The 25,459-nt window shown below is 44.5% G+C and overlaps 1 protein-coding gene across 5 annotated transcripts in view; it reads left to right on the forward strand.

The window, feature by feature from the left end:
• Positions 1–25,459, forward strand: part of enah (ENAH actin regulator) — a 125,291-nt gene that overhangs the window by 35,460 nt on the left and 64,372 nt on the right. For 3 of the 5 annotated variants that reach the window (XM_069708574.1, XM_069708578.1, XM_069708579.1), the window contains exon 1: positions 11,655–11,868. The exons of 1 other annotated variant lie outside the window; for it this stretch is intronic. In XM_069708574.1, the coding sequence (XP_069564675.1) occupies positions 11,762–11,868 (107 nt within the window). In that variant the 5' untranslated portion in view covers positions 11,655–11,761. Of the gene's footprint in view, positions 1–4,028; positions 4,184–11,654; positions 11,869–25,459 lie in introns of those variants that run through there. One more of the 5 variants, XM_069708575.1, reaches the window with a different exon arrangement.

The following is a 25,459-nucleotide window of genomic DNA, read 5'->3' on the forward strand; positions in this document are numbered from 1 at the left end:
TAAGATCAATAAAACAAAACTAGCAATGAAAAACAACAGAATTCTCTGATGAACTTTATTACATTAAATCAGTAGAAATATCGCCCTACTAGAAGCAGTGGTTACAAGTAGAGAAACGAGCTGTCCGCCCCCCATGTGTGCACGCTCGTGCACGTGTGCTTGCGCAGTGAGCTGAGTTTAAAATAGATACTCTGTTTTTATAAGAATGAGTTCAAGGGCCATAATGCCAGATGTTTGTAACATGTGGCAGCTTCTGCTTTTAATGGTCCTGAAAATTCAATTTGAAATTGATTCAAAGATGAGAAGGACACTTGGAGACGGTGTTTATTCCTCAAACACAAGCATGTGCAAACATTCACACGTTACTCTCCCTGATCGGCCGTTCCTCTTCAGCGGAACGATCACCATGGAGACCGCATCAATGTCCATTAGCATGAGAGGTGAGCTGAGGAGACGAGAGGGGAGACGATGAATGCAGAGAACCAGGAAGAGAGAGTGAAAGAGTTCAGGATGCAGGAGTAGGAAAGGAGGAGATACCAACGGGGGGGATGGGCTGGAGGGGGGAGACGAATGAGACACTGACAAGGGGGAGTGGAGGGGGGAGACGGATGAGATACTGACAAGAGGGGGGACAATGAGATACCGACAAGGGGGAGGACTGGAGGGGGAGACGGATGAGACACCGACAAGGGGAGAGTGGAGGGGGATGAATGAGACACCGACAAGGGGGGAGTGGAGGGGGAGACGGATGAGATACTGACAAGGGGGGAGGGGGAACAATGAGATACCGACAAGGGGGGAGTGGAGGGGGAGACGAATGAGATACCGATAAGGGGGTGGAGGGGGGAGACGAATGAGATACCGACAAGGGGGGTGGAGGGGGAGACGAATGAGATACCGACAAGGGGGGTGGAGGGGGGAGACGGATGAGATACCGACAAGGGGGGGGCTGGAGGGGGGAGACGGATGAGATTCCGCTGGAGGGGGGAGATGAATGAGATACTGACAAGGGGGTGAGATACTGAAAGGAGAGTGTGTTTGGGGGGGAGGGGCTTTCAAAGAAGTGATACATTGGCTCTTTCTCTGTTTACTGCCACGGATAATTCTGGTTTCCCTTCCCTCCCTCCCTCCCTTCCACTTCATCCCTCCATTCCTTCCACTCCCTCCCTCCGACTCCCTCCCTCTTCCACCCTCCCTCCCTTCCTTCCACTTCGTCTCTCCCTCCCTCCCTCCGTCCCTTCCTTCCACTCCCTCCCTCCGACTCCCTCCCTCTTCCACCCTCCCTCCCTTCCTTCCCTTTCTTCCCTCCCTCCCTCCCTCCGACCCTCCCTCCCTTCCTTCCACTTCATCTCTCCCTCCCTCCCTCCCTCCGTCCCTTCCTTCCACTCCCTCCCTCCCTCCGACCCTCCCTCCCTTCCTTCCACTTCCTCTCTCCCTCCCTCCCTCTTCCACCCTCCCTCCCTTCCTTCCACTTCCTCCCTCCCTCCGTCCCTTCCTTGCACTCCCTCCCTCCCTCCCTCTGACCTCCTTCCTTCCCTCTCTCCCTCCCTCCCTCCGTCCCTTCCTTCTCTCTCCCTCCCTCCCTCCTCCCTTCCCCTCCCTCCCTCCCTCCCTTCCTTCCTTCCTTCCTTCCTTCCACTTCCTCTCTCCCTCCCTCCCATATAATATGAATACATATTATTTGTATATATTATAAGTAGACATGCCAGTAGCCCTCCTGTTCCTCAAACCACTGGGATGTTGTCTCCCTGCAGGTTGGAGCTTCACTACTAAGCTTCTGCTGAATAGGTTTAATTCAGGACTTTGTTAATGGACTGAAGAGGTGTTGCAGCGCTTCAAGAAAGACCATCTTCCCTGAAATCACATAACTTTTTGTGACTGGACTGAAACAGTGAACTGAAGTCCACACGGACCTCGATGGATCTATTCTGGTCTTTGGTGACAGAAGTGTGAAACCCCGTGATGGGAATGTGCAGACAGCTCGAGCTATTTAGGAGCTGACATACTGTAGCAGTGGGTCGCGCCAGTAAACATGTCCGCCTCCGGCTCCGTAAGGAAGACAGACACGGGATACATTTGACCTTTGACCTCCATGGTGCCTTTTATGTGAACTATCCAACCTGCATATCCTATTAGGGTCGAGGCCATGTGTGAAGAGTTCTGGGCTTATCTCGCTGATCCCTGAATGTTAGTAATAAACAAGATGTTCATGAAAAGTCCGATATGTGGGATCACGCCCCCACAGGCTCCTCCCACAGACTCCTGCCACAGACCCCCACAGGCTCCTCCCACAGACTCCTCCCACAGACCCCCACAGGCTCCTCCCACAGACTCCCCACAGACTCCTCCCACATACTCCCCAGACTCCTCCCACAGACTCTCCACAGACTCCTCCTACATCTCCACCCATGACACACATGGTACTCTCTGAAGGAACGTGAATAGGTTTCATATTGACCTGACACCCTTGGAGAGTTGTCCATAGAAGCGGTCCTTTGAGTGGTTCAATCTGTGGTCCTGTCCCTGTGGGAGGCCTGAGAGCTCAGCCCTTCTATTCCTGCAGGTCCATTGATCCTGTTGCTTTCTAATCAATCCTGTATTTAAGTGCAACCAGGCCACAAACGGAGCAGTGTGCACCGATTCAAGGCTGAGATGACTCATACACACTCATGCCGATGGCCTTTAAGGGTCCTTACTTCATTTATGCATCACTAACTTTCAACTGAGGTTTGCAGGAGAAGCAGAACATCGACAGCCTTTCTGTTAATCTGAAGAAGATGGATTTGAAGCATAAAAAGATGGTTCAGGTTGTAGTTGTAGTGTGTGTCATCTCTATAAACATGGTTGTAGCTTTCAAAATGTTCTGGTTTCCATTCATTGTCCGTTTGTAGTATTGACCAATCACACTTGAGTGGGATTTGTTTGCATTACAGCCTGAAAATAATCCCTCATTCATTAGAAAAGAAGATTCACAATTTTGAAAAAGATTGGGGGCGTATATGTTTGATTGACAGGCCTGTGGTGCAGTCAGGTTACAGCTATCGGTGGGCGGGACGTAGTATCGTCAGGTTTCCAATCAAATGAGTCAGATCCACCGCTGGCTCCTCCCCCAGCTCGTCCAAATATGGTCACTTCCTGCTCCAAACCGCTCCGAACTAGCAAGATGGTGACGGACAGAATCTGAACTGGAGGCTTCATAACGTTCACAAACCAACGATGACATCACTGATGGTTGATGACCTCACTGATGGTTGATGACCTCACTGATAGTTGATGACCTCACTGATGGTTGATGATGTCACTGCTGGTCGATGACGTCACTGCTGGTTGATGACCTCACTGATAGTTAATGACATCACTGATGGTTGATGACCTCACTGGTGGTTGATGACGTCACTGCTGGTTGATGACCTCACTGATGGTTGATGACCTCACTGACGGTTGATGACATCACTGATGGTTGATGACCTCACTGACGGTTGATGACATCACTGACGGTTGATGACCTCACTGATAGTTGATGACCTCACTAATGGTTGATGACATCACTGCTGGTTGATGACCTCACTGATGGTTGATGACCTCACTGCTGGTTGATGACCTCACTAATGGTTGTCGCTCGGATACGTCAGACATCACTGCTGGTTCTGCTAGAAAATGACCTTGATTAGCCTGATAGGAATGTTTTAAAAGTTGATTAAACACATTGGTGGCCCTCTGCTGGAACACAGATGACGTCCCTGATTTCTTGGTGACATGTTTCCTCTTCAGAATGAATAAACCCTGGATGGGCGGGGCTCCAACCACCTCCCACATATTCCAGGCTGATGACGTGTGCAGGTCAGAATATCTATTTTTGGAGAAAGATATTCTTTCAGCCCCCAACTGTAGACTCATTGCACCTCCCCCCCCCCCCACACACACATAAGCCCACCCAGCCGCTCCACTTTAGTCCCTGCTCCGGTGGGGGGGGAGGGCCCTCTTCGTGTCACTGTCTGTCTAAATGCAAGTTCACGTTCCCCTGCAGTCAGTTGTTCCTCCAGCCAAGCAGCTGCTCAGTCAGTCAGTCTCTGGAGAAAGTGAACACTTGACAAATTCAACCAAACTCTTCCAGCATCAGCTTCTTTTTCTGGGTGGCGGTGCCGGATTGACCCGTTACCGACGCCACGATGACCCGGGACTCGTAAGTTTCACGAGCAGAGGAGCTACTGTAGGATGTTAGGGTCAAAAGATCGCGGCTGATCGCACTCTCAAACGAAAGCAGCTTAATCGTCTGTATTAGATACTTTCATTTACCTCTGGTATTATCACCTGTAAAATAGGTTTAGCATTGACGGTATCTGAGAAGCAGCCTGGTGACCGAGGAGTCTTTCTGTACATCTGCCTGCTTTTGGTACCATTGTTCATCTCTGCGACCTCTCGGCTCGCTCAGCCGAGAAACTCGCTTTAGCTTTTAGCGCCATCCGCCTATTCATTCATTATTTGCAGACCCTGTCTCAAAGAGCCTCTCTCGCCATTAGAAGCCTTTATATTTATAGAAGTGCAGTGGCTGTTAAAGTCCTCAGAGTCCAATCAGGGGAAGTTTCAGGCTCAGTTACACGACAGGATTCGTCTCTCCAGTAGGTGACGACGCACTTTTCTCCTCCGCTGCCTCAGGAGCCGCTGTTATGTTCCCGAAAGCACTTTGTGCAGCAGAGGATACATATTAAATATAAATATATATATATATATATACTGTATATTTATGGGGGTTGTTGTGAAGTGTGTGTTTGTGGTGATGATGAGAGGTGCTTTATGTCTCTGCGATGGTTTCCCTTCAGTTAGCAAAATCTGCTGTCACATCAGTGAGCACTGTGATGGATCAGCTGCTCAGTCAGAACCTTCAGTCTATTTGCCACGTTATATTATCGCCTTTGTTTCATAAATAAGTAAATAAAGTTGATCTCCTTTCAACTTTGTGCTCGCAGTTGTATGAAAGTGTTTTTAGCCTTCTGTGATTAAATGGCCATCAGTAACGTACACTTCACATCCAGAGCGTCTCTGTAAGAGGTGGAAGTCACGCAGCTGTATTTGGGATTCAGGTTGTTCAGTGTGACGTCTTCTGTCTGCACGTCACCTGCTGTCCGACTCCAGTTCACTCGGCAACAATGATATAATTGTCCCGCCTGGAGAACAGAAGTCGAGCAGGTCGGATTACAGCGGCGCTGAGTTGGGCCCCTGTCCCGCCCAGGCAGCTGATGTAGGTTGTGATTTCAGTCAGACGTTTCAAGTAAGATGGTTCTGTTCTGTTGTCACCTCAGACTAGTTACACACAGTTCATATCTTTTGCTGTAATTGGGTTCAAACCCTGTTGGCCGTGGTCCCCCTTTTTGAGATTCATCCCACGCCATCAGTGAACCTCTCCATCTCCAGGATTAAATGATAATATTCCATTTGTGGAAAACGTCTTGCGACCTAGTTGAGCGTGACTTCACCTCCGTGAAGCTGCTCTCTAGAAAGCTGTACAGCAACGCCACAAGTCAGCCAATCATACTAGCAAACAGGCTGTTTTGAACGGACACTGTAGTAGTGATTACATTTAGCAAGATGGTGGCGCTATAGTCAAAAAGTGAAAAATGTGAAACCTCGGTAGATGTCTACATTCAACCAGCTTTACTTTTAGCTAAACAAGCTTCTTTCTGTTTAGCACAAAAGGGCTTGAACCTGCTTGCAGCTATATTTTTTTTATTTCATAATCACATTGTACTAACTATAAAAGCTTTTGAATATCAGATGTTTATATAGTTTTATCAGGTGTGATCAAAGTGTTTTATTGGTTGCTGTGTTTGGTGTCAGGCAGTTTGACACAGCAGGGAAACTTCTGGTTTAATTAATAAGATAACAGACTGAGTCGCTTACAGGGAAACTTAAACGGAGTAGTTTTAACCTGCAATCCTCCAAATGCTCTGTTAAAGTTACAATATGCTGGTTATTCGATTTCCTTCTCCGTTTTTCATACCTGTCGCACATCGAAAATGAGGCTGAGGAAAGATCCACTCTGATGCATGAGGACCTCTGACCCCATCATGCTGTCCCAGTTGGAGGTCTGTAGTCTGGAGTTAAACAGATCACATGCTTTCTGTTCAGCGCAGGTCTTCACTGAGATTCTTCCCTTTCTCACGTGAATCATCATGCTTGACGCACCTGTTAGCCGACATGATGTCACCGCTGGCAGGTGAGGTGTTGAGCCAAATGTCACACTGCTGACAGCAAAATAAAACACTTCAGAGCAGGAAAATGAGGATAAGAGTAAAGGCAGCATTTTTTTTTTCTTGTTTTTTGGAGGTCATTGCTATACTTCAGTCAAAGTCAGGGTTTGTACTCAGCTGTGTTCTGAGGGCGAGCTTCAGATGAAGAATTTAAAACAAGTGGAAAAACTGCCCGTGCAGCGCGCCATCTGTTTCAGGTGTTCCTCCTCATGTAAGATGATCCTGAACATCCCCTGGGGGCTCCGAAAGGACACGAGCTGCTTTTTTCTGCTGTACTCTGGTCAGTTTTGCCGTCTCGGCAGTAATCAGAATCTCTCAGTCCGTTGGAAGGCAGTGTGAGAACAGTATGACTTCCTGTGAGGATCCCTTTGTTGAGAATTAAATGCACCATTGTCCCCACTGAGAGCTGTCCTAGGACACGCCTCTCCGCCGTCCCGGTGCACCTGTCTGCCACCTGATATGGAGTGTATTAGTTATGCATGTCCCCTGAGAGACGTCCACGCCTGTGTTTCACCAGGAGGGCGTGTTGTGGGGTCAGACGCTTTTTGTAAATGACATGAAGCAAACAGAGCTTCACAGTGTGTTTGACCTCGCCGTCACCTGATCTGGTTTTGTGTCTTGGTGTTTTTGTCCCGGTCCAACACCGAACATCAGCCATCTGGGGTTCAGCAACATTCTCTCTGATGCATGAACTCTTCGCTCCAGCTTTCTTCCTCTTCATGTGGTTTCTTTTTTATTCTTCTCCATCTCTTCCTTATCCGTCCTCTCCTCCCTTCTCACTCCATCTATCTGTTTGCTTGGTGTCCTTGATGCTGTGCTGTATTCCTGCCCGGTCTAGTGTCCCTGCATGCTATCAGCCTCCCTGCAAGCCGCCTGACACTGCAACAGTTCATCTTTCTCAGCTCACTTTCTTTTCTTGGTGTGTGTTTGTGTGTGTCTGATGTGTGTCTGGTGTGTGTTGGTGTGTGTGTTGATGTGTGTGTCCGTGTCATTTGAGCCCTGCAGCCTCCTGCATGACACAACCTGAAATGTAATCAGGTCCTCGGAGCAGAAAGGACGTGCCGCTAACTTCCCTCTCGTTCTTCTGCTGTTCCTACTAACAGAACTTCTTCATACCTCGTCCATCCTTGCTCTCCTCACCTGTTCCTCTTCCTCTCTCCTCGTTGGAGGGAAATCTGTATGCGCAATAATAAAGTCTTCCGTGTCCACCGTGTGACTGGTAATCAGCCAGTGTTAAGATACGATTATGTTCAGCTTCCTTTGTGCAAATATTAACTATGTTGGAACGAGCTTGTATGAAAGGTGCCATCAAAGTAAAGTTGGGTAAATATCCAGACCAGAATGGGAGCGCAGCCACAAGATTGGATAATCTGAAAATAATCCCTCATTCATTAGAAAAGAAGATTCAAAAAGACCTGTTTTTGGGGGTGTGTCTGTTTGATTGACAGGCCTGTGGTGCAGTCAGGTTACAGCTCTCCTCCCTCATCTCCTCTCCTCTCCTTTCCTCCCCCTCTCCTCTCCTCCCTCCTCCCCTCCCACCTCTCCTCTCCTCTCCTCCCTCCTCCCCTCCCACCTCTCCTCTCCTCCCTCTCTCCTCTCCTCTCCTCTCCTCTCCTCTCCTCTCCTCTCCTCTCCTCTCCTCTCCTCTCCTCTCCTCTCCTCTCCTCTCCTCTCCTCTCCTCTCCTCTCCTCTCCTCTCCTCTCCTCTCCTCTCCTCCTCTTCTCTCTCCTCTTCCAGGTGCCTCTCCCTGCTCTCTCCTCTTCCTCCTTCATCCCTCTTTGTGTCTCTGATAGCTCCTGATGTGTTCGCAGTGTTTCGACAGATTCTGACTCATGCTGCCTCTCCCGGCCTTTTTAGCCCCATTAATACTTCTGTCCATTTGTTTGGCAGCTCCATTGTGGAGCCACACCAGTAATTGTATATAATCATATATCATCATTTCTTTCTGAATCTGATGGGAGACGGAGGATCAGTCAGCAGAGTTTGTATTCAGTCATGATGATCTTCCATTGCTGCACAGCTGGTTTTATCCTTTTGGTGTAGCTGTTGTTCCCACTGTGCTTGATGAGGATTTCCTTTAGATCAGAGTGTGTTGTGTGTATGTGGGTCCATGTGTCACTCAGTATGGTGGTGTGTTGAACCCTCAGCGTCAGCATGTGTGCTAATGTGCAGAACAAAGACACTAATACGTATCTCTCCTGCAGCCCTTTTTGTTCCGACCTCCCAGAGTTGGGGACAGCCTTCCCTCGCAGCTCTGTGTGCTCCAGTGTGTTTGCTGTATTCTGTGTCCTTCCCTGAAAGCAAAAAACACGTCAGCCTTTATACATGCTGAAATGCACCGCTTGATTGGGGCTGATTTCATGCCTGTCGAGCCAGCTGTCCAAAGGGAACATCGAAACAAAGCCCTTTATTTTCAACACTTGTAGTAATTACATCCACCTTTGAATTGGTTTGTTGCCTTCAGGGTGAATCACAAGTAGAATTCAAACCCGGGAGAGAAAAACATGTGTTCAACAAGTTGATCCTTTGTCAGCAGCAGCTGCAGAGGAAGCTACAGCGAAATTGAAATTGTGTTCATGATTGGACAAGACGAAGAATTGTGTTCTCTAAAAAGAAGTGGGGAATTTATAACGAAGCTGCTCTTTCTTACTTCATTCAGTAATATGTTTATTGCAAAGGATCATGAACATGTTAGAGATGTGTTGAAAGACTTATCACTGAACCCACAACTGTCTTGTGAGGTAGTTGTTTGCTGTTTGTCTTGATTGATCTGTTCTTGGTTTTAATCACAGACTGGATATAAAACTACAGACTGGATATAAAACTTCCTACTGGATATAAAACTACAGACTGGATATAAAATTACAGACTGGATATAAAACTACAGACTGGATATAAAACTACAGACTGGATATAAAACTTCCTACTGGATATAAAACTACAGACTGGATATAAAATTACATACTGGATATAAAACTACAGACTGGATATAAAACTACAGACTGGATATAAAACACAGACTGGATATAAAACCACAGACTGGATATAAAACACAGACTGGATATAAAACTACAGACTGGATATAAAACTATAGACTGGATATAAAACACAGACTGGATATAAAACCACAGACTGGATATAAAACACAGACTGGATATAAAACTACAGACTGGATATAAAACTATAGACTGGATATAAAACACAGACTGGATATAAAACTACAGACTGGATATAAAACTACAGACTGGATATAAAACACAGACTGGATATAAAACCACAGACTGGATATAAAACCACAGACTGTTTATAAAAGTGTTCGTAGCTTCAGGTCTGAAAAATGGTTCAGATGCAGAAGTGTCTTCAGCTGCAATACCAGCGAGTGCCACTAGAGGTCGGCTCCAAAAAGCCTCCGGCTCCATAGACTCCCATTCAACTTCTCTCATCAAATCCAAAGTGAATAAAATGTGTCCATCAGTTATCTCAGTGTTGTTAGCTAAAGTCACTCCTTCTTATTAGTTTTCTGGAGGTCCATCTGAAAATAATCCCTCATTCATTAGAAAAGAAGATTCACTTATATGCTAAGGATCCCAGATTTGTAAAGAAGTTGTCGATTTAAACCGAACTACAATATTTATCTGACCCCCAAGTACTTATTTTAGCTCAAACCATCAACCTAACCAAGTCATTACTTTTGCTCAAGTCTAACTTGGATTCATAAAATAATTTGTTTTACTTCACTGAATTGTAATGGTTTTAGTAGAAAGGTGACGTTACGTCTCTCTGCGTCCTGTTTGGGGCATCAGACCAGAAAACACTTCGGTTTCATTCTAGAGAAAGTCGACAAATCATATCATATTTTTTCTTTCGAGAATTTGTTTATTCAAATGTACGGTGGAGGACGGTGAACATGTTTGTTTGTATCTGATCACGTCACACCCATCCAGGATGGCAGTGGCATCGCTCTTCATCACCTCAGTAATTAATACATGTCACCTTCACATCACCTGGCCGCTCCACAATGACAACCGGCTTAATAAACAGGACACGAGCTGCTCCGTTGGTATTGTTGCAGTATGATTAGGCTTTAAGCTGACAAGTAAAGCTTTAATAAATATAATTTTTCTGCAGACTCTTTTACATACACAAAACAAAACACAACAGATAGAAAAAAATGCCAGCTTGCTCAGAAGTTACCATAAATGTTGGCATAGCAACCAGTCAGGGTTGCAGTAGAGTGAAGTTCAGCCCAGATCTTTGGTTCTATTTCTACTGTATGTCTTCTTCATTGTTTTTAAATGTCCTTTTCTTTTGCCTTATGTTTTGATGCTTTTCGTGGTTTTCTGTGAAGCACTTTGAATTGCCTTGTCGTTGAAATGTGCTCTACATAAAAACTTGCCTTGCCTGGCTGCACAAGATCCTCTATCTGAAGAATACATTGAACACTGCTTTTGATTCTGGTTTCACATGAAGCTCCACTGAGCACAATGATGCCCGTTGTTACGCAGCCTCGTAGCGTTCCAGTTCATTATTGACTCTGTTCGTTTGCAGTGCTCTGATGGGTGCCATTACTCTGCACAATGCTGATAACAGCTGAAACGGAAAGAATGGAAATGAAGCAGTTGCACCGGAGCAGGCCCTCAGTATGGTGCTCGCACACATCCACCATATTTACAGAGTGAATGTGTTGCTGTGAAAAGGAGAATCCTTCCTGTCGGGACTGTGCGTTAGTCAGATGCCGGGAAACGCTCGACTAATCCTCGTTCCGGTGCCGCCAAACATCACTAATTCTGGCTGCTCAATCTCCTCGACTCTCCTCAGCATATTTATTTTGGAGCGAGTGAGAGAGGAGTCGGGTGGGTGTGTGGCGAGTTACAAAGAGAGAGACTCGCACAGATAACAGCAGAGAGGAGCTGGGAGGGAGGAGGCGGATGAAACGGGGAGACATCAAGTGAGAGACAAAAGGTAGCAGATAGATGTAGCAGAGGCAGCGAGGGGAGCGAGAGAGCAGAAGACGAAGAGGACACCCCCCCCACCCTCACTTGAACCCTCCTGAGTTGAGTCGCTCCGAGCTGCTTGATAACACCGCGGTGATTTCCCCTCAGCAGCCTCCGCCACGGAGCCCAGAGAGCGTCAGAGCGGCTGTGCGGGAGCAGGAGCCTGTTGCCTGGATACCCCTGCTGTCGCCACGGCGGCGAAAAGCCAAGACTGAACCGTGTGCGTGTGCGTGTGTTTGCTGGCTGGTGCGGCTGCCATGGGAAGAACACAGCTGGCTCACTGTACGGACGACGAGTGACGTGCTGATATTGCATGTATGAATAAGGAAGGAATCACCGTATCATCGTGATTACGGGGGCTTTGAGGAGAGGGGGGGTGGAAAGGGGAGGGGGTGGCTTGCACCCTAATTCTGTTGATGAAGACAGCTGTTTGGTAGAGAAGCAGAGAAAGCAGAGATTACTTTGGGGAGACGAGACCCCGCGGTGGGAGAGGGCTTTCTTCAGCAGGCTGTGGAGCCATGCAGATCCAGTCTACTGGTCCACAGTCTACTGGTCCACAGTCTACAGCCTCCAGCTTCCTCCTCAGTCAGAGATGTGTGCTGGTCTCCAAAATGGAAATCCACCGGTACGTACCATTCAGGTGATTCCTGGTCAGCCCTGTTGCACCATCCTGCTCTGTTGGGACGTGATGTGTGTCTTACTCATCAATACTTATTATTACTCATTATTCGGATTGCAGCAGTTTCAGCCAAAAAAGGATAAATAAAAAGCTTGTTTAATTGAATTTGGCTCCAGACAAACTACATGGCTGACCTCTTTCTTCACTCACTAAACTGAAATATGGGAACTGATTTGGACCTTGGAGTTCATCCTTTGTAGCTGACAATTTCCCTTAATGGTTTTAAGATTGTTGTCCAGACAGAAAAAAAAAGCTTCCACAGCAGAAGGACTTTAATTTACAGAACGAAAAGAATTGCACTGTTGAAAAAACTTTGGATTTATAATCCTGTTTTACTGAATTCAAAGGCAAAGCAGTAGTGTGTGTCATTCTGCTGCATTTATACTAAATATGATGCACAGCAAGTTTCAAAGGTCCAAAAATTAGCAATAAACTCAGGGATAATCAATCTGTAATAGATTATAACTATAATAGATGAGAGCAATTCAAGTCACACAATTAATATTGAGGTCTTTATTTTTAAAAACCTACTTAGAAATACCACATGCTGTGTTATCAAGATCTGTTTTTGTTTTTCAGTTATTTCTGCTGTGAAAGGTCGTTTTCACTGTGTGTGTGTGTGTGTGTGTGTGTGTGTGTGTGTGTGTGTGTGTGTGTGTGTGTGTGTGTGTGTGTGTGTGTGTGTGTGTGTGTGTGTGTGTGTGTGTGTGTGTGTGTGTGTGTGTGTGTGTTCTCCCTGTGGGTTTGGTTAGGATACAACTAGCTACATCGCTAACGTCTTCATGTAGCTGTAACAATGAGGAGATGCTGCTTAATTATTGAAGCACTTTGCTCAAATGTCTGAATTTTTTTTTCCTTTTGCTCAATGGACCAGATGTTGTGTTCACTTCTTGGAGAGAGTATTCATTGGAAAGGACGGCAGTCAGTAAAGGAAAATGGCTGTTTATTTTTTTTGAAATCAGGGAACAAAGCGAACTATTTAAAGAAATCACAAGTGTATCTGAAGGACCGAATGGAGTAGCAGCTCCTGGGAGGTCTGAGACCTTCCTGTGAACAGACAAAAAAAAGGCTTATAAGAAGAAACCATAGCAGGGCACTGACTAAAAATCTACAATCACACATTTGACTGTACACAAAAGCATGAATTATAGTTTTTGCATCCCTGTTATGAAAGAAAGAAAATCAAATCCTATCAATCAGACACGAGCTGACCAATGGTTGAAAAGTCAACGTCAGGAACTAGAATCACCTACAAAGTACTACTTTATGAATTCCCTATATGCCTTTGGGGCAAAGAGGATCATTTCAGCTTTATCTGTATTTAACATTAAAGTTACTGTGTCGTATGTATCAGCATAGCAGGTTGTAAGTGATGTGAAAGGTCTGCTGGAGACAGATATAACTGAGCATCATCTGCATAACAGTGAAAAGAAATGTATTTTTTAATGGCTGTTGTTTTCAGTTTCTATAGTACATTACCTCCAGAGCCATATGAATTAAAAACCACAAAGGATCAAGTGTGGACCCCTGGGGGACCCCACAGGCAGACCAGACTACACAAACAGAGAAAGTTATATCACTCTGATAAGATTTGAACCAATCAATCAACCACTCAAGAGAAGCATCTGTCGCACCATGAACACTGAAGCTGAGCACAGTTGTAAAGCAATTATACACCAAACATCAAGCTGTCAGTCATTATGCTGGTGTCTGCTGAACACTTTTTTCTTTTAAGAAGGAAGACAGATTGAACCTGAAAGTTGTCTTCCTTCAAAAAATGTCCCCAATGTTGTCCCATTTTTAAAAGAGGAGACGGCGTTCACTGAAAGTACAGCAAAATAACTGGCGAGTTGGTATCCACATTACAGAAGGCCATAAGGTCAAGCTGTGTGGTTCAGCCAGAAAATCTTGTCGTGATTTTGTGATTAGCTTAATGGATAAGGTGAGCGGAGCTAGTTTTCCTCGTCTCTAATGAAAACCAGGGCTGTGTTATTTAGTGTGTCCTTCCTTGGTAGGAGAGCTGACTGATGAGCATTAAATGTTAAAATGCTGAGTAGCAGTCTTGCATACACGTCAACTGATTAGAGACTGTTTACCATTAAACAGGATTCTTCATATAGTTTAATGTATGTCATCTTTTCTGAAACAGCTGAATGATCCGGTGCTGGTCGCTTTATCTACTTTTATAGTGTCATTGTTTGGAAGGTGTCTTGTGTCTCTGCTGCTCTTGTTGAGTTTTGTGCCATCGTGTGTTTGATTAAAAAGTTCATTGAAGGACGGGCAGTGTAGATTAGCTGAGGCTATAATGTCTGTTAGAAGACACTGGTTCATGTATTAAAGCATTAAAATAAGAAGATATGGAGACATTGCATATGTTTCCACCCTCTGCAGTGTGTTCTTGTAAACATTTAAGTATCTACAGTGTTCAAGATGTTAATGTCATTCCCTCTGAAATAAAACAGTGATTAAATAGTGTTAAAATTATTGTTTGTGTGGTTATATGAACAATGAAACTAACAAAAATAAAAAAAATAAAACAGAAAATATGAATGAAAACATTGATAGTGGACATCAAACCACACAAACATAAAAAAAACCAACCCCAAAAAACCTGAGGTCTAGACTGCGTTTGAAAACAGTTGATGTTTTCTTTAAAAAGATTCAAATTCACCAGAATCTAAAAAATAATTTTATACATACAGGAAGTTGAAACAGACCTGCGCAGTTTTACATCTGAAGGCTTCAATTGTTGGTTTCCATGGTTACAGACGAGGAGTGAAAGCTGATTGCTGCTCAGTCTGGTCCAGACCTGCTCTGCTGTCAATGTGCCTCCCGTCCCTGTGTGAATGGGAACGTGATTGGACTCTTGTAAAAAGTGCCAGAGCCACAGTTAACACATGGGCTGCACTCTGAACTCTGGAAACACCCTGTAAACACCACAGGGGGTCTGTGTGTGTGTGTGTGTGTGTGTGTGTGTGTGTGTGTGTGTGTGTGTGTGTGTGTGTGTGTGTGTGTGTGTGTGTGTGTGTGTGTATTAGAGACCTTTAAACTGGAAGGCTATATCCACAAATGTGTAAAACTTGTTTGTGGTTTGTGGCTGTTTAATCACTGAGTTGCATGATATTATTAAATTGTTTTAGCCTGATGTCTTGTATTACATTTGACATAATGCAATTTAACCATTAACTCTATATAAAAGTGGAAGTTGCGTAACTAAGCTGCAATACCATTGAGTGCCACTAGAGGTCGGCTCCAAAAAGCCTCCGGCTCCATAGACTCCCATTCAACTTCTCTCATCAAATCCAAAGTGAATAAAATATGTCCATCAGTTATCTCGGTGTTGTTAGCTGAAGTCACTCCTTCTTATTAGTTTTCTGGAGGTCCATCTGAAAATAATCCCTCATTCATTAGAAAAGAAGATTCAAAAAGACCTGTTTTTGGGGGCGTGTCTGTTTGATTGACAGGCCTGTGGTGCAGTCAGGTTACAGCTATCGGTGGGCGAGACATAGTATCGTCAGGTTTCCAATCAGATCGGTCAGATCCACCGCTGGCTCCTCCCTCAGCTTGTCCAAATATGGTCACTTCCTGCTCCAAACCGCTCCGAACTAGCAAAGATGGTGACGGACAGAATCTGAACTGGAGGATTCATAACGTTCACAAACCAACGATGACGTCACTGATGGTTGATGACATCATTGCTGGTTGCCGGTTGAATTGATACAGATATGTTTTCAGTAAACCTTTTTTAGAAATTTCCCCTCGGGGATTAATAGAGTGAAATAAAATAAAAATAAAATAAATTCAGGGGATTCCCACCTTGCTCTCCAGGGGGTGATCAAACTGATGCTTGTTACCATGGTGCTGAAAAGGACCAAGGCATTAATGAAAAAGGGGGGGTGGTACCTGTGGATCTTTCCCCTGAGGAATCTGCCTCTTCAGTCGGCTAATGGCTTCTGTGAGTGACTCGCTCAAAGCCTAATTGAATCTAAGAGGATTCTGTGTATTGGACACAAGTACTCATTAAAGAAGGCTGGTGCTTGAGTAGGCCAGTCGATGGTCCAGATAATTAAGAGGGCAATAATGTTTTACACTATATAATGACCTGCATTAGGTGACTGGGAAATGATTAGAGAACCACAAAGCAGCTCTATTGTAATGTAGAAGAGACGTTGAATTCCTCCATTAGAAAGGCCAGAGACAAACATGAAATGTTGTTGGTGGTAAAATGAGCGTTAAATAGAACATGTGTCGGTCCAACCGCTGAACATTTCGTATTAACGTTTCCTTCTAAGTTTGTTCTTTTGCTGGAACTGTTGAGGCAGCTTCTTTTACCCATCAGCCACTGCTGCTCGTCTCTTCCACTCTCTCAACTCTATAAATGATCACATGCTCAAGTCAACCATCTTTATCAGTTGGGCTGCAATTAGCGATTGTTTTCATCATCAATTAATCTGATGATTATTTTCTAATTTAACCCTTTTGCTGTTTGGTCTTGAAAATGTTTAAAAGTGTCGACACCAGTGTTTCCCAACGCTCGAGGTGCAGCCTCATATTGTCCTGACCAACAGTCAACAAATAAAAGAGACTCTGTTAACAAGAACCCAGAAAATCGTCGCTCATATGGGAATTGTTGAATTGCTGTGTTCCTCACTATGATGTCACAAGGACCTTTTTATGATAATTGCCCTGAGATGCCTCATGTTGTGATTTAGTGCTCTATAATAGATTGAAGTGAATTGCTGATTGATTTTCTGTCGATCGTGTAATCGATTAATCAACTAATCATTGCAGCTCTTTGTGTCACACTTCCTCACAGAAATCTGTTGTTTCCCGTGTTTCCTGGCTGATGCGTGCAGCTGAAACATTTCTATTGCTCAAAAATAGATCTGCACTTTTATGACTTTAACTCGTTCTCAGCATTTCTCTGTTTCTTGGCCGAGAGGCGCTCCACACAGATGTGCAGCGCTCCGACGCCATTGGCTCTAATGGAGTTCATACTGGAGTTGGATTGCTGACTGTGACTGACGCTTTTTCTTTCGTCATCTCAAATTACTTTAGTTACTCAAATTTCATTTTGGATCAAATGTAAAAGCATCCGTGTTGCTACATCTGCTTTATGTGAACTCTCCGCAGACCGTATGGAGTCACCCAAAGCCCAACAGGAAATGACCCTGTGGTTACCTGCTGATAGAGGACTTAAAGCATGTTTGGAATAGGGGTGGGGCATGTTTTTTGAGTATTTGAATAGTCCTCATAATATGAAAAAAAAAAAAAAAAAAAAATCCGTATTCCTAATTTCCCCTGGTTGTACCAGTGCCTGGTTGTAATGTCTCCCATCAGAAGGTGGCGCTAACACACCTAAAAGCTGTCTGCTAACCGGCAATAAAGAATATAAGAAGAACACGTTGCTGCCAGTTAATCCAGATTAACAATCCATCAATAACTGAAAAGTTCTGAATGAATTTTGAATAGCACTTTTGCTTGAAATGCCCGTCCTTAGTTTGTAATGATTCAAATCCATAATTAGGACTAATTCATAAAAATATTGGAATACTGGAAGTGCAGCAGTTTTGATATTGATACTAGTTATTAGGTATTAATACAATAGATTAGCCCAAAACAGTTATAACCATCTGTTTATTTGGCCTTAATATGTTTCTCGTGTACATAAATGCCATAAATAATGTGTGTCGTATATATTTTCAGATAAAACGTGTCCTGTATTTTTTGGGCTTCAAACCTCTTGTAGGTGTAAATGTGCCTCCTGAGCTTTTCCCTAGTTCAGGGCAGCTTAATGAGCTTTTTCTCCTGCTTCTCATTGATAATTTAATGTACCATGCTGTAATTTCTTTGGTCACAGTTTTCTGGCGTGGGAGTTGTGAAGCCCTCGGAGACTGTGACTGATAAGCAAATAGAGCAAATATACATGACAAGTGTAACTCTGTGTTGAATCCTTCTCGGCTTGTTAGCCAGACGGTGACCTTTACACAGAAAACAGAGCCAGGAATCATCTGAACGTTACCGTGGCTCTTCATCTGGCTGCGGGCCTGTGTGTCTACCTGCTACACACACGCACACGCGCACACACACACACACACACACACACACACACACACACACACACACACACACACACACACACACACACACACACACACACACACACACACACACACACACACACACGATACCACTGTGCTAGTTATATATAAACACTACTGATGGCTTCTTTGTCACACCTCAGGTGTTTTACTGCTGTCACTGCTTTCTCTCCCACCATCTGTTGGAGTGGATGACTCACTGGTGAGAGGAGGGTATTTTCTCATGGCTCCACCATATTATGTGTGTGTGCGTGCGTGTGCGTGCGTGTGCGTGTGTGTGTGTGTGTGTGCGTGTGAGGTAAACTGCATGCAGACAGCTGTAAACATGTGACTGGTCAACAGGTACATGTGGGAACATCTGTGTGGACACATCTGGACTCTTCTCTTCTCTTCACAGCTTTTTTTAGCGGCGTACAGTCCTCCCATGTACGACTGTGTTGCTACGGTGACGACTCGGTTTGCAGTTCCTATAAAAAGGCAGTGGGGTTGAAAAGGCTGGTGTAGATACACGGGACTGTGGTGATCAGCTGCTGACTGCAGGGTGCATCGATTAGTTCCAGTTTTTGATCAATTGTACTCACTGAACACTGACACACTAATAAAAGTTAGAATCACATAAAGACTTTCTGTTGTTCGTCTGACTTGGATTAAAACAGGAAGCAGTGGCACCGTGGTATTCAGAGAACCACCATTGCAGGTTGTATGGGATGTAAAGTCAGCAGTCGGGTTTTCACTGTTTGAAAGGCTGAGATGTGTCTGGAATAACTGATGGATGCTCGTGTTTTTACAAAACCTTCACCTCACATTTTCTCAACATGTCTTGCAGATATTGTGTCGTACCTGTTTGACCTGCTGGGATTTCTCCAAACTTTATTTGTGGAATTATCCAAAACTGTGAAAGACGTCGTTTTAAGAGGAACCTAAATACACCTGAGGAACCGATAACAGATCATCAGCCAGTTTATTAACATATGCACACACCAATGAAACCTTAAATCTTACAGAATAGATACATCTCAGTTTCTTTGTTGCCATTAAAATTGATTTATTGATTTGTATTTGACAGTTTTTTACGAGAGAGAACCGAAGAAGAAGCTGAGTGGTTTCAAATCAAAAGGAAAAGCTGAATAAATACTGAAACCTGAGCGACACAGCTGGATGACATTCCCTGGTATGATTCAGGTCCACGTGTCCCTTACCAAGTAAAGGTCACTGCAAAATCAATACGAACTTATTCTGAGCGATCACCTTCATCCTGTGATGAAGCATCTCTGTCCTGATCGAAGAGGAACCGCAGAGTCTCTGATGGTGTGATGAGTCTGAAACTGAAGTGTGCTGATGAGAATCCAGAATGAAACGGCTGCAGGTCGAGCTTGTGACCGTTTGAAGGGTAGCGGCCAGAGTGGGGGTTGCTTTCTGAAGAAAGAGAAGTATGCAGAGTTCTGAGGATGATGTTTCCATCCTGAAGCTTCCGTTTGCGCTTTTATTGCGACTGAAAACGGTCCTTCAGGTTTAGATCCGTCCTCTGCACGGCTTCATATCCCACCAGGAGTTCAGAAACTCCGCCCGTTTCCCGATTTGTTTTTTTGTGCTGCAGCCGAGAGACAAAGTTAATACAGCTGCTGTTAGTCATTAAAAACACGCATCCTCCTATTTAATGCCGAACTGTTTCTCATACCGTGTCTGTAGCGTGAGGAGAATGCATTTCTCCCCTGCGGCGATGCAAGATGTGTTTTACGATCAGGAGTTCTCACGTTGCTGTTTTATTTTGAAAATTGACTGGAGTCTCTATGTTTTTCTTTGACTGACTTCTTCACGGCCGATTTGCCGTGCAGCCTCAGTCAAAAACAGACTCATCCTGTATTTTAGTGTTCCACAGTGGCAACCTGTCATGTGACGCTGCTGACACGCGGTGCGCCGCCACCACTGCGATTTGAAGCATCGACTTTAATGACGGTGATTCACTCCAGAAGCAGTCGGAGACGGAACCAGTGGAAAATAGCCTCAACTTGTGTCGGACAGTAACAGAGTTCCCTCTAAATGCGGCGATCTGTGGCAGGTGGAGGTCTTTCATGTTAAAGTGCTGACCAAAAAGTCGTTCCAAGAAAATGTTGTTTAAGTTGAAAAGTTGATTCGTTGATTTGGCAAAAAAATCAAAAGGAAAAAAAGAAATCGACAAATATTTGAACCCTAGTTTGTTGCTGCACCTGTCAGGTTTTCGGTTCCCTCACGTGCTCGGTACCTGAACATAATACTGTATGTCAGCATCCTCACCATCAGGTGATCCGTCTGCAGTAGAAGACGAGTAAATAAAGAAAAGAGAGTCTGTCTTTGTATTAAAAACCGGCTTTTTATTTTGAAAGTGATAAAAGAAAGTGTTTTTGGTGAACAAAATGTAACTTTCACAGAACAAGTTTGGTTGGTGTTGCAGGAATTTACAGCATTTTGCCACTTTATTCAGAGCAGTTGAACAGTGTTTAATCTGTTTTTATATTTTGGCTCTTGTATTTTTGTTTGTGGAGAAGTAAAAAAAAAAACCGTAAACTTTATCAGCCCCATGCACTCTGCTTTCCATCCAAAAATCCAAACTTGACGCGCCGCTACGCTGCGATTGGACAATTCAGGAGAATAACCATTCAGAGGTGCCACCGCGGGAAGTTACATTAAACTGAATAATTATTCAGATCTGTTGACCATGAAACATGTGATCAGTGTAGCCCTATATTTGTTAGCGCTTCTATCACACTGCAGGAGGTTTTCACTGTACACAGAGAAAATCTATTATCCAAGTGGCCATTCTTCTACATTTTGTCCAGAGAGTCTCTTGAGCCGACTTTGCAAAGTCCTAATTGCCTGTGATGCCGGACCCTGGGCCGGTACCTGCAGGGCGGAGAGAACAGGGACGTTCCTCCTGGTCTCCTCCTGATCACTTCCATATGGGCTGGAAGCACTCGGTGTACTCGGCAACACACCACAAGTGATGGCTGATTTAATGATAGAGAAAAGGGGACGAGAGGGAGAAAGAGACAGATGAGGAGAAAATGGTTTGTGGAAGGCGACGGGAAGACGAGTTAGTGGTACAGAAAGTTATGAGCTGAGTCTGAGATAGAAGCTAAAATCTGAAGCTGAAGGTTGCAGAGCAAAGAGAGAGAGAAAAGGAAGGATCCAGATGTGGCCAGGAAGCTCCCTGGAGCTCCTCCATCATGAACTCCTTCATTCCGTCTACAGGCAGCTGCAGTCTGTCCTTCACAAGCCTTCAGGTCATCCCCCATCCCAGTACACCTCTCTGTCTTTTATTCTGCCCCTCATTTTCACAGCAGGGATTCCCTCTGGATTCCACACCAGACCGTGGAAAAGTGTTTCTTAACATTTCTATGGTTCAGCTTCACAGGATTTATAATCCTCAGCTTAAAAAAAAAAAAAAAAAAAAAAACAGCTGACTCTGGGGTTTCAGAGCCGAGCGTCAGTTCACACAGAAGAATGAATCCATTTGTTGGGAGTCAGTTTTTTAATGAACATGTTCTACTGTAAGTACAACAAATTGTATGGTAAGATGCTAGGGAATGCATGATGTCAATATGTCCTCACATTGTGTGTGTGTGTGTGTGTGTGTGTGTGTGTGTGTGTGTGTGTGTGTGTGTGTGTGTGTGTGTGTGTGTGTGTGTGTGTGTGTGTGTGTGTGTGTGTGTGTGTGTGTGTGTGTGTGTGTGTGTGTGTATTCCTGAGGGCTGCTCGATTGAGTCTGACAGCTGATGATTGTAAATCTGTTCAGGCCAAAAAACAACCGTTTATTGAAACGATCCTCGTTGCTGTTAAATGGAAATGAACAAACAAGCTTTATGTGTCAGCGAAGTTCCGTGAAGCAAAGAAAGAAGGACTTTTATTAGAGAGATCTACAAATTAGACCTTGAACTGGAGTACACGATAGTCTGAGGAACTGTATAACACAACCCAGTTTCATGACAATGCATGTAATACACCTGACATCCACTTGGGGCAAACGTGTCAGTGTGACGTGCTTCAGGAAAATAAAACCATGAGGAAACCTGAGGTTACAGTTTGGAAAAAAACTGTACTCTACCACGTACTCTAGTGTGAAAGTACGTGACTCTGGGTTAAATAAAATAGGTAAAATAAATACATATAATAAATAAATATAAAATAAATAAAATAGGTAAAATAAGCTTAAGAAAGACCTGTTTTGGGGGGCGTGTCTGTTTGATTGACAGGCCAGTGGTGCAATCAGGTTACAGCTATCGGTGGGCGGGACGTAGTATCGTCAGGTTTCCAATCAGATCGGTCAGATCCACCGCTGGCTCCTCCTCCAGCTCGTCCAAATATGGTCACTTCCTGCTCCAAACCACTCCGAACTAGTAAAATGGCGCTGTCTAAAATCCAAACTGGAGGCTTCATAACGTTCACAAACCAGCGGATGATGTCACTTTTGGTTGCCGCTTGGTGTCGCGTCATGTTTTGCACCAACAAAGCCACATGAAGGTGTTCCAGTCAGATCTGACAGAGCTGAAGACCCAGCAGCTGGAGGAGGTGGAGGAGTCTGACCTTCAACTGCAGCATTCAGGTCTTTATTACATCCTGTTCAGTCTTACTGCATCAAAGACCATAAAACAGTAGAAAACAAGCTACTGCTGTCGGCATTGCTGTGAATGATCAGCTGTTCAGGTCATTCATTAAGATAAGAAAGTCACTCACATCACAGTACACGAAACACACATCAGATGAGGGCCATTGCTATCAATCACTAATCCTAGTGTTAAATGAAAATCCGTTTTGCCTCATTAATAAACACATATGGTGTAAAATCAAATCAGATCCTACAAAGGAAACCCGCAGCATCCCGTGTGTACCGTGACCAGATTCGACACGCTGATACCACCGTGACCCTCCACGGTATGTCGACCCACAGGAGCGGCAAGCTGGCATGACGAAAGTCGTCATTCATCTCCTGGCTTTGTCAGAGTGTGTTTGGAACACACACGGAATGAGATTTCAGTCACCTCGTTCTGGTTTGTTTCTATTTTTAGACAAGTCAGTCGGGCTGGTTGCGTAACTTTGGCCTATCAGCAGTGAAATTAGTCACAATTTCCATCCGTGGTGGTTCAGTGATGTAGTGGTGTGGTGGTGTGGAGATGGATTTAGTGGTGTGTTGATGTGGTGATGTAGTGGTGTGGTGACGTAGTGACATAGTGACGTTTTGATGTAGTGAAGTAGTGACGTAGTGATGTTTTGATGTAATGACATAGTGACGTAGTGAAGTAGTGACATAGTGACGTTTTGATGTAGTGACGTTTTGACGTAGTGAAGTAATGATGTAGTAACGTTTTGATGTAGTGACGTAGTGATGTTTTGATGTAATGACAGTGACGTAGTGACATAGTGACGTAGTGACATAGTGACGTTTTGATGTAGTGAAGTAATGATGTAGTAACGTTTTGATGTAGTGACGTAGCCCCTCCCTCCCCGCCCCTCCCCCACAGATTAGATTCATTAGAAAACAAGATTCAGAAAGACCAGCTTTTGGGGGCGTGTCTGTTTGATTGACAGGCCTGTGGTGCAGTCAGGTTACAGCTATAGGTGGGCGGGACGTAGTATCGTCAGGTTTCTAATCAGATGGGTCAGATCCACCGCTGGCTCCTCCCCGAGCTCGTCCAAATATGGTCACTTCCTGCTCCAAACCGCTCTGAACTAGCAAGATGGTGACGGACAGAATCTGAACTGGAGGCTTCATAACGTTCACAAAACAACGGGTTTTTGCTTAAATTCAGGTAAATATACAGTTTAGAATATAAAATGCAGTATTTATTGCCGAGTGACCTGAGCTGTAGCTGCTACTCTAAAAAGTAGAAAAAAAAAGAAAAAAGTATGATGTGAGGAAGGAGACGTCACTTTGTTCAGTGCTAGTGACACAGAGTGGAGAGGGGGCGGGGCATGGGAGTGGGGGGTGAAGTGTTCAGTGGAGGGTTAACAAGGAGATGAGGAGGGTCAACAGGACAAGATCACAGCAGCCAAGTACTTAAGAAGTGGAAATCCACATTCGACTGCGATGGTCTGTGAGTTTGTGTTCATAAAGCAGCTGCAGATACAAAAGAGTCATGCAGCAACACATAATTTACACTCATCTCAATGAGATGCTGCTGCTGCCATCAATGGAGACCAAAGGTAATCGTACCATTTTATTTGCACGCTAATACTTTTCTTGTTTGGCTCGGGGGGGAAAAAAGAAGCCTTAATGTCAGTGATTGGAGCGAGAAGGAAACAGTAGTTGTGTCTCGTCTGCTGTGCTCTTTGCTGCACAGATATGTTCTGAGGGGGTTTCTCTTTATGTCTCATGTTGTCTTTTTTGTTCTTTTAGTCTCCACATTTTTCCGACTCTCACCAGTCTTTGGGTTGCATTCCTCTGTAGCTCGCAGCGGTTTCAGAGAAGTGGAGCGTTGGGGCCTCCGGCTGGATCACGCACACTACTAACAAACACATGCAAACCGCTGCACACTGTGCATTGCGTGTACTGTAGACATTTTGCTCAGAGACGCGCAGTGTGGTGAAAGTTTGTGACTTTAAACCCCCGCAGGCAGCGGCTGTGGTCTCTGCAGTGGTCCTGAACTTCAGTTTACTCCACGCTATGATAATACGCCAACATCCCCATCGGGCCCGCCCGAGTGACCGCAATCAACAAAACATGCAGCAATGCAATCGTTATTATCGTCATTATTTTGTACCGCTCAGACGTGAATGTTTAACGTGCCCCCTCCGAATGGCTGCATGCAATCAGACGGACACTCAGCCCCAAATCAGTGTGAAAGAGAGTCTGCGATTCAAAAATCATTACAGTTCACGTCCTCTTTTAAAGCAGCAGTGTGTGGGATTTAGCATCTAGCGGTGAGTTTGCAGATTTCAACCGACTGACTCTTCCTCACGCCATCCTCTCCTCTGATTGATTGTACGCCTGGTAGAAACACGGCGGGCTCGGTGGAAGAGTATGTAGATATAAAGGGCTTATTGTAAGGTAACAAAAAACACAAGTCCTAGTTTCAGGGTTTTATACTCTAATGAGGGAACAATTATGAACACAAAATTCCTTTCTGTCAATAGACCCCATTAAACCCTCCACACTAAACCGCACCACCGTGTCATTAAATCCTACACACTTTTCTAAACACAAAAACTAGAAATTTAAAATGGAACGTCCACGAAACAAAACAAAAAAATACAGTGGCAGCATGCGTTGACAAAATGTCAGAGTCTGAATCTGGAGACCAGGCAGGAAGTTCAGGGCTTGGAAGGTAAAACTTTCACACTAACAAAGTTTAACAAACAGTGCGAACCAAAATAACAAAAATGCATTGTTCTAGTTTTGTTTTTCGGAAATGTCACATTCTCTTATATTAGACATGAATTTGACTCCTGATTATGATGCACAC

Source organism: Brachyistius frenatus, unplaced genomic scaffold, assembly GCF_029030835.1.
Source record: "Brachyistius frenatus isolate BFR_SWC_R1_liver_20210118 unplaced genomic scaffold, ASM2903083v1 Contig_76, whole genome shotgun sequence".
Taxonomy (NCBI): domain Eukaryota; kingdom Metazoa; phylum Chordata; class Actinopteri; family Embiotocidae; genus Brachyistius; species Brachyistius frenatus.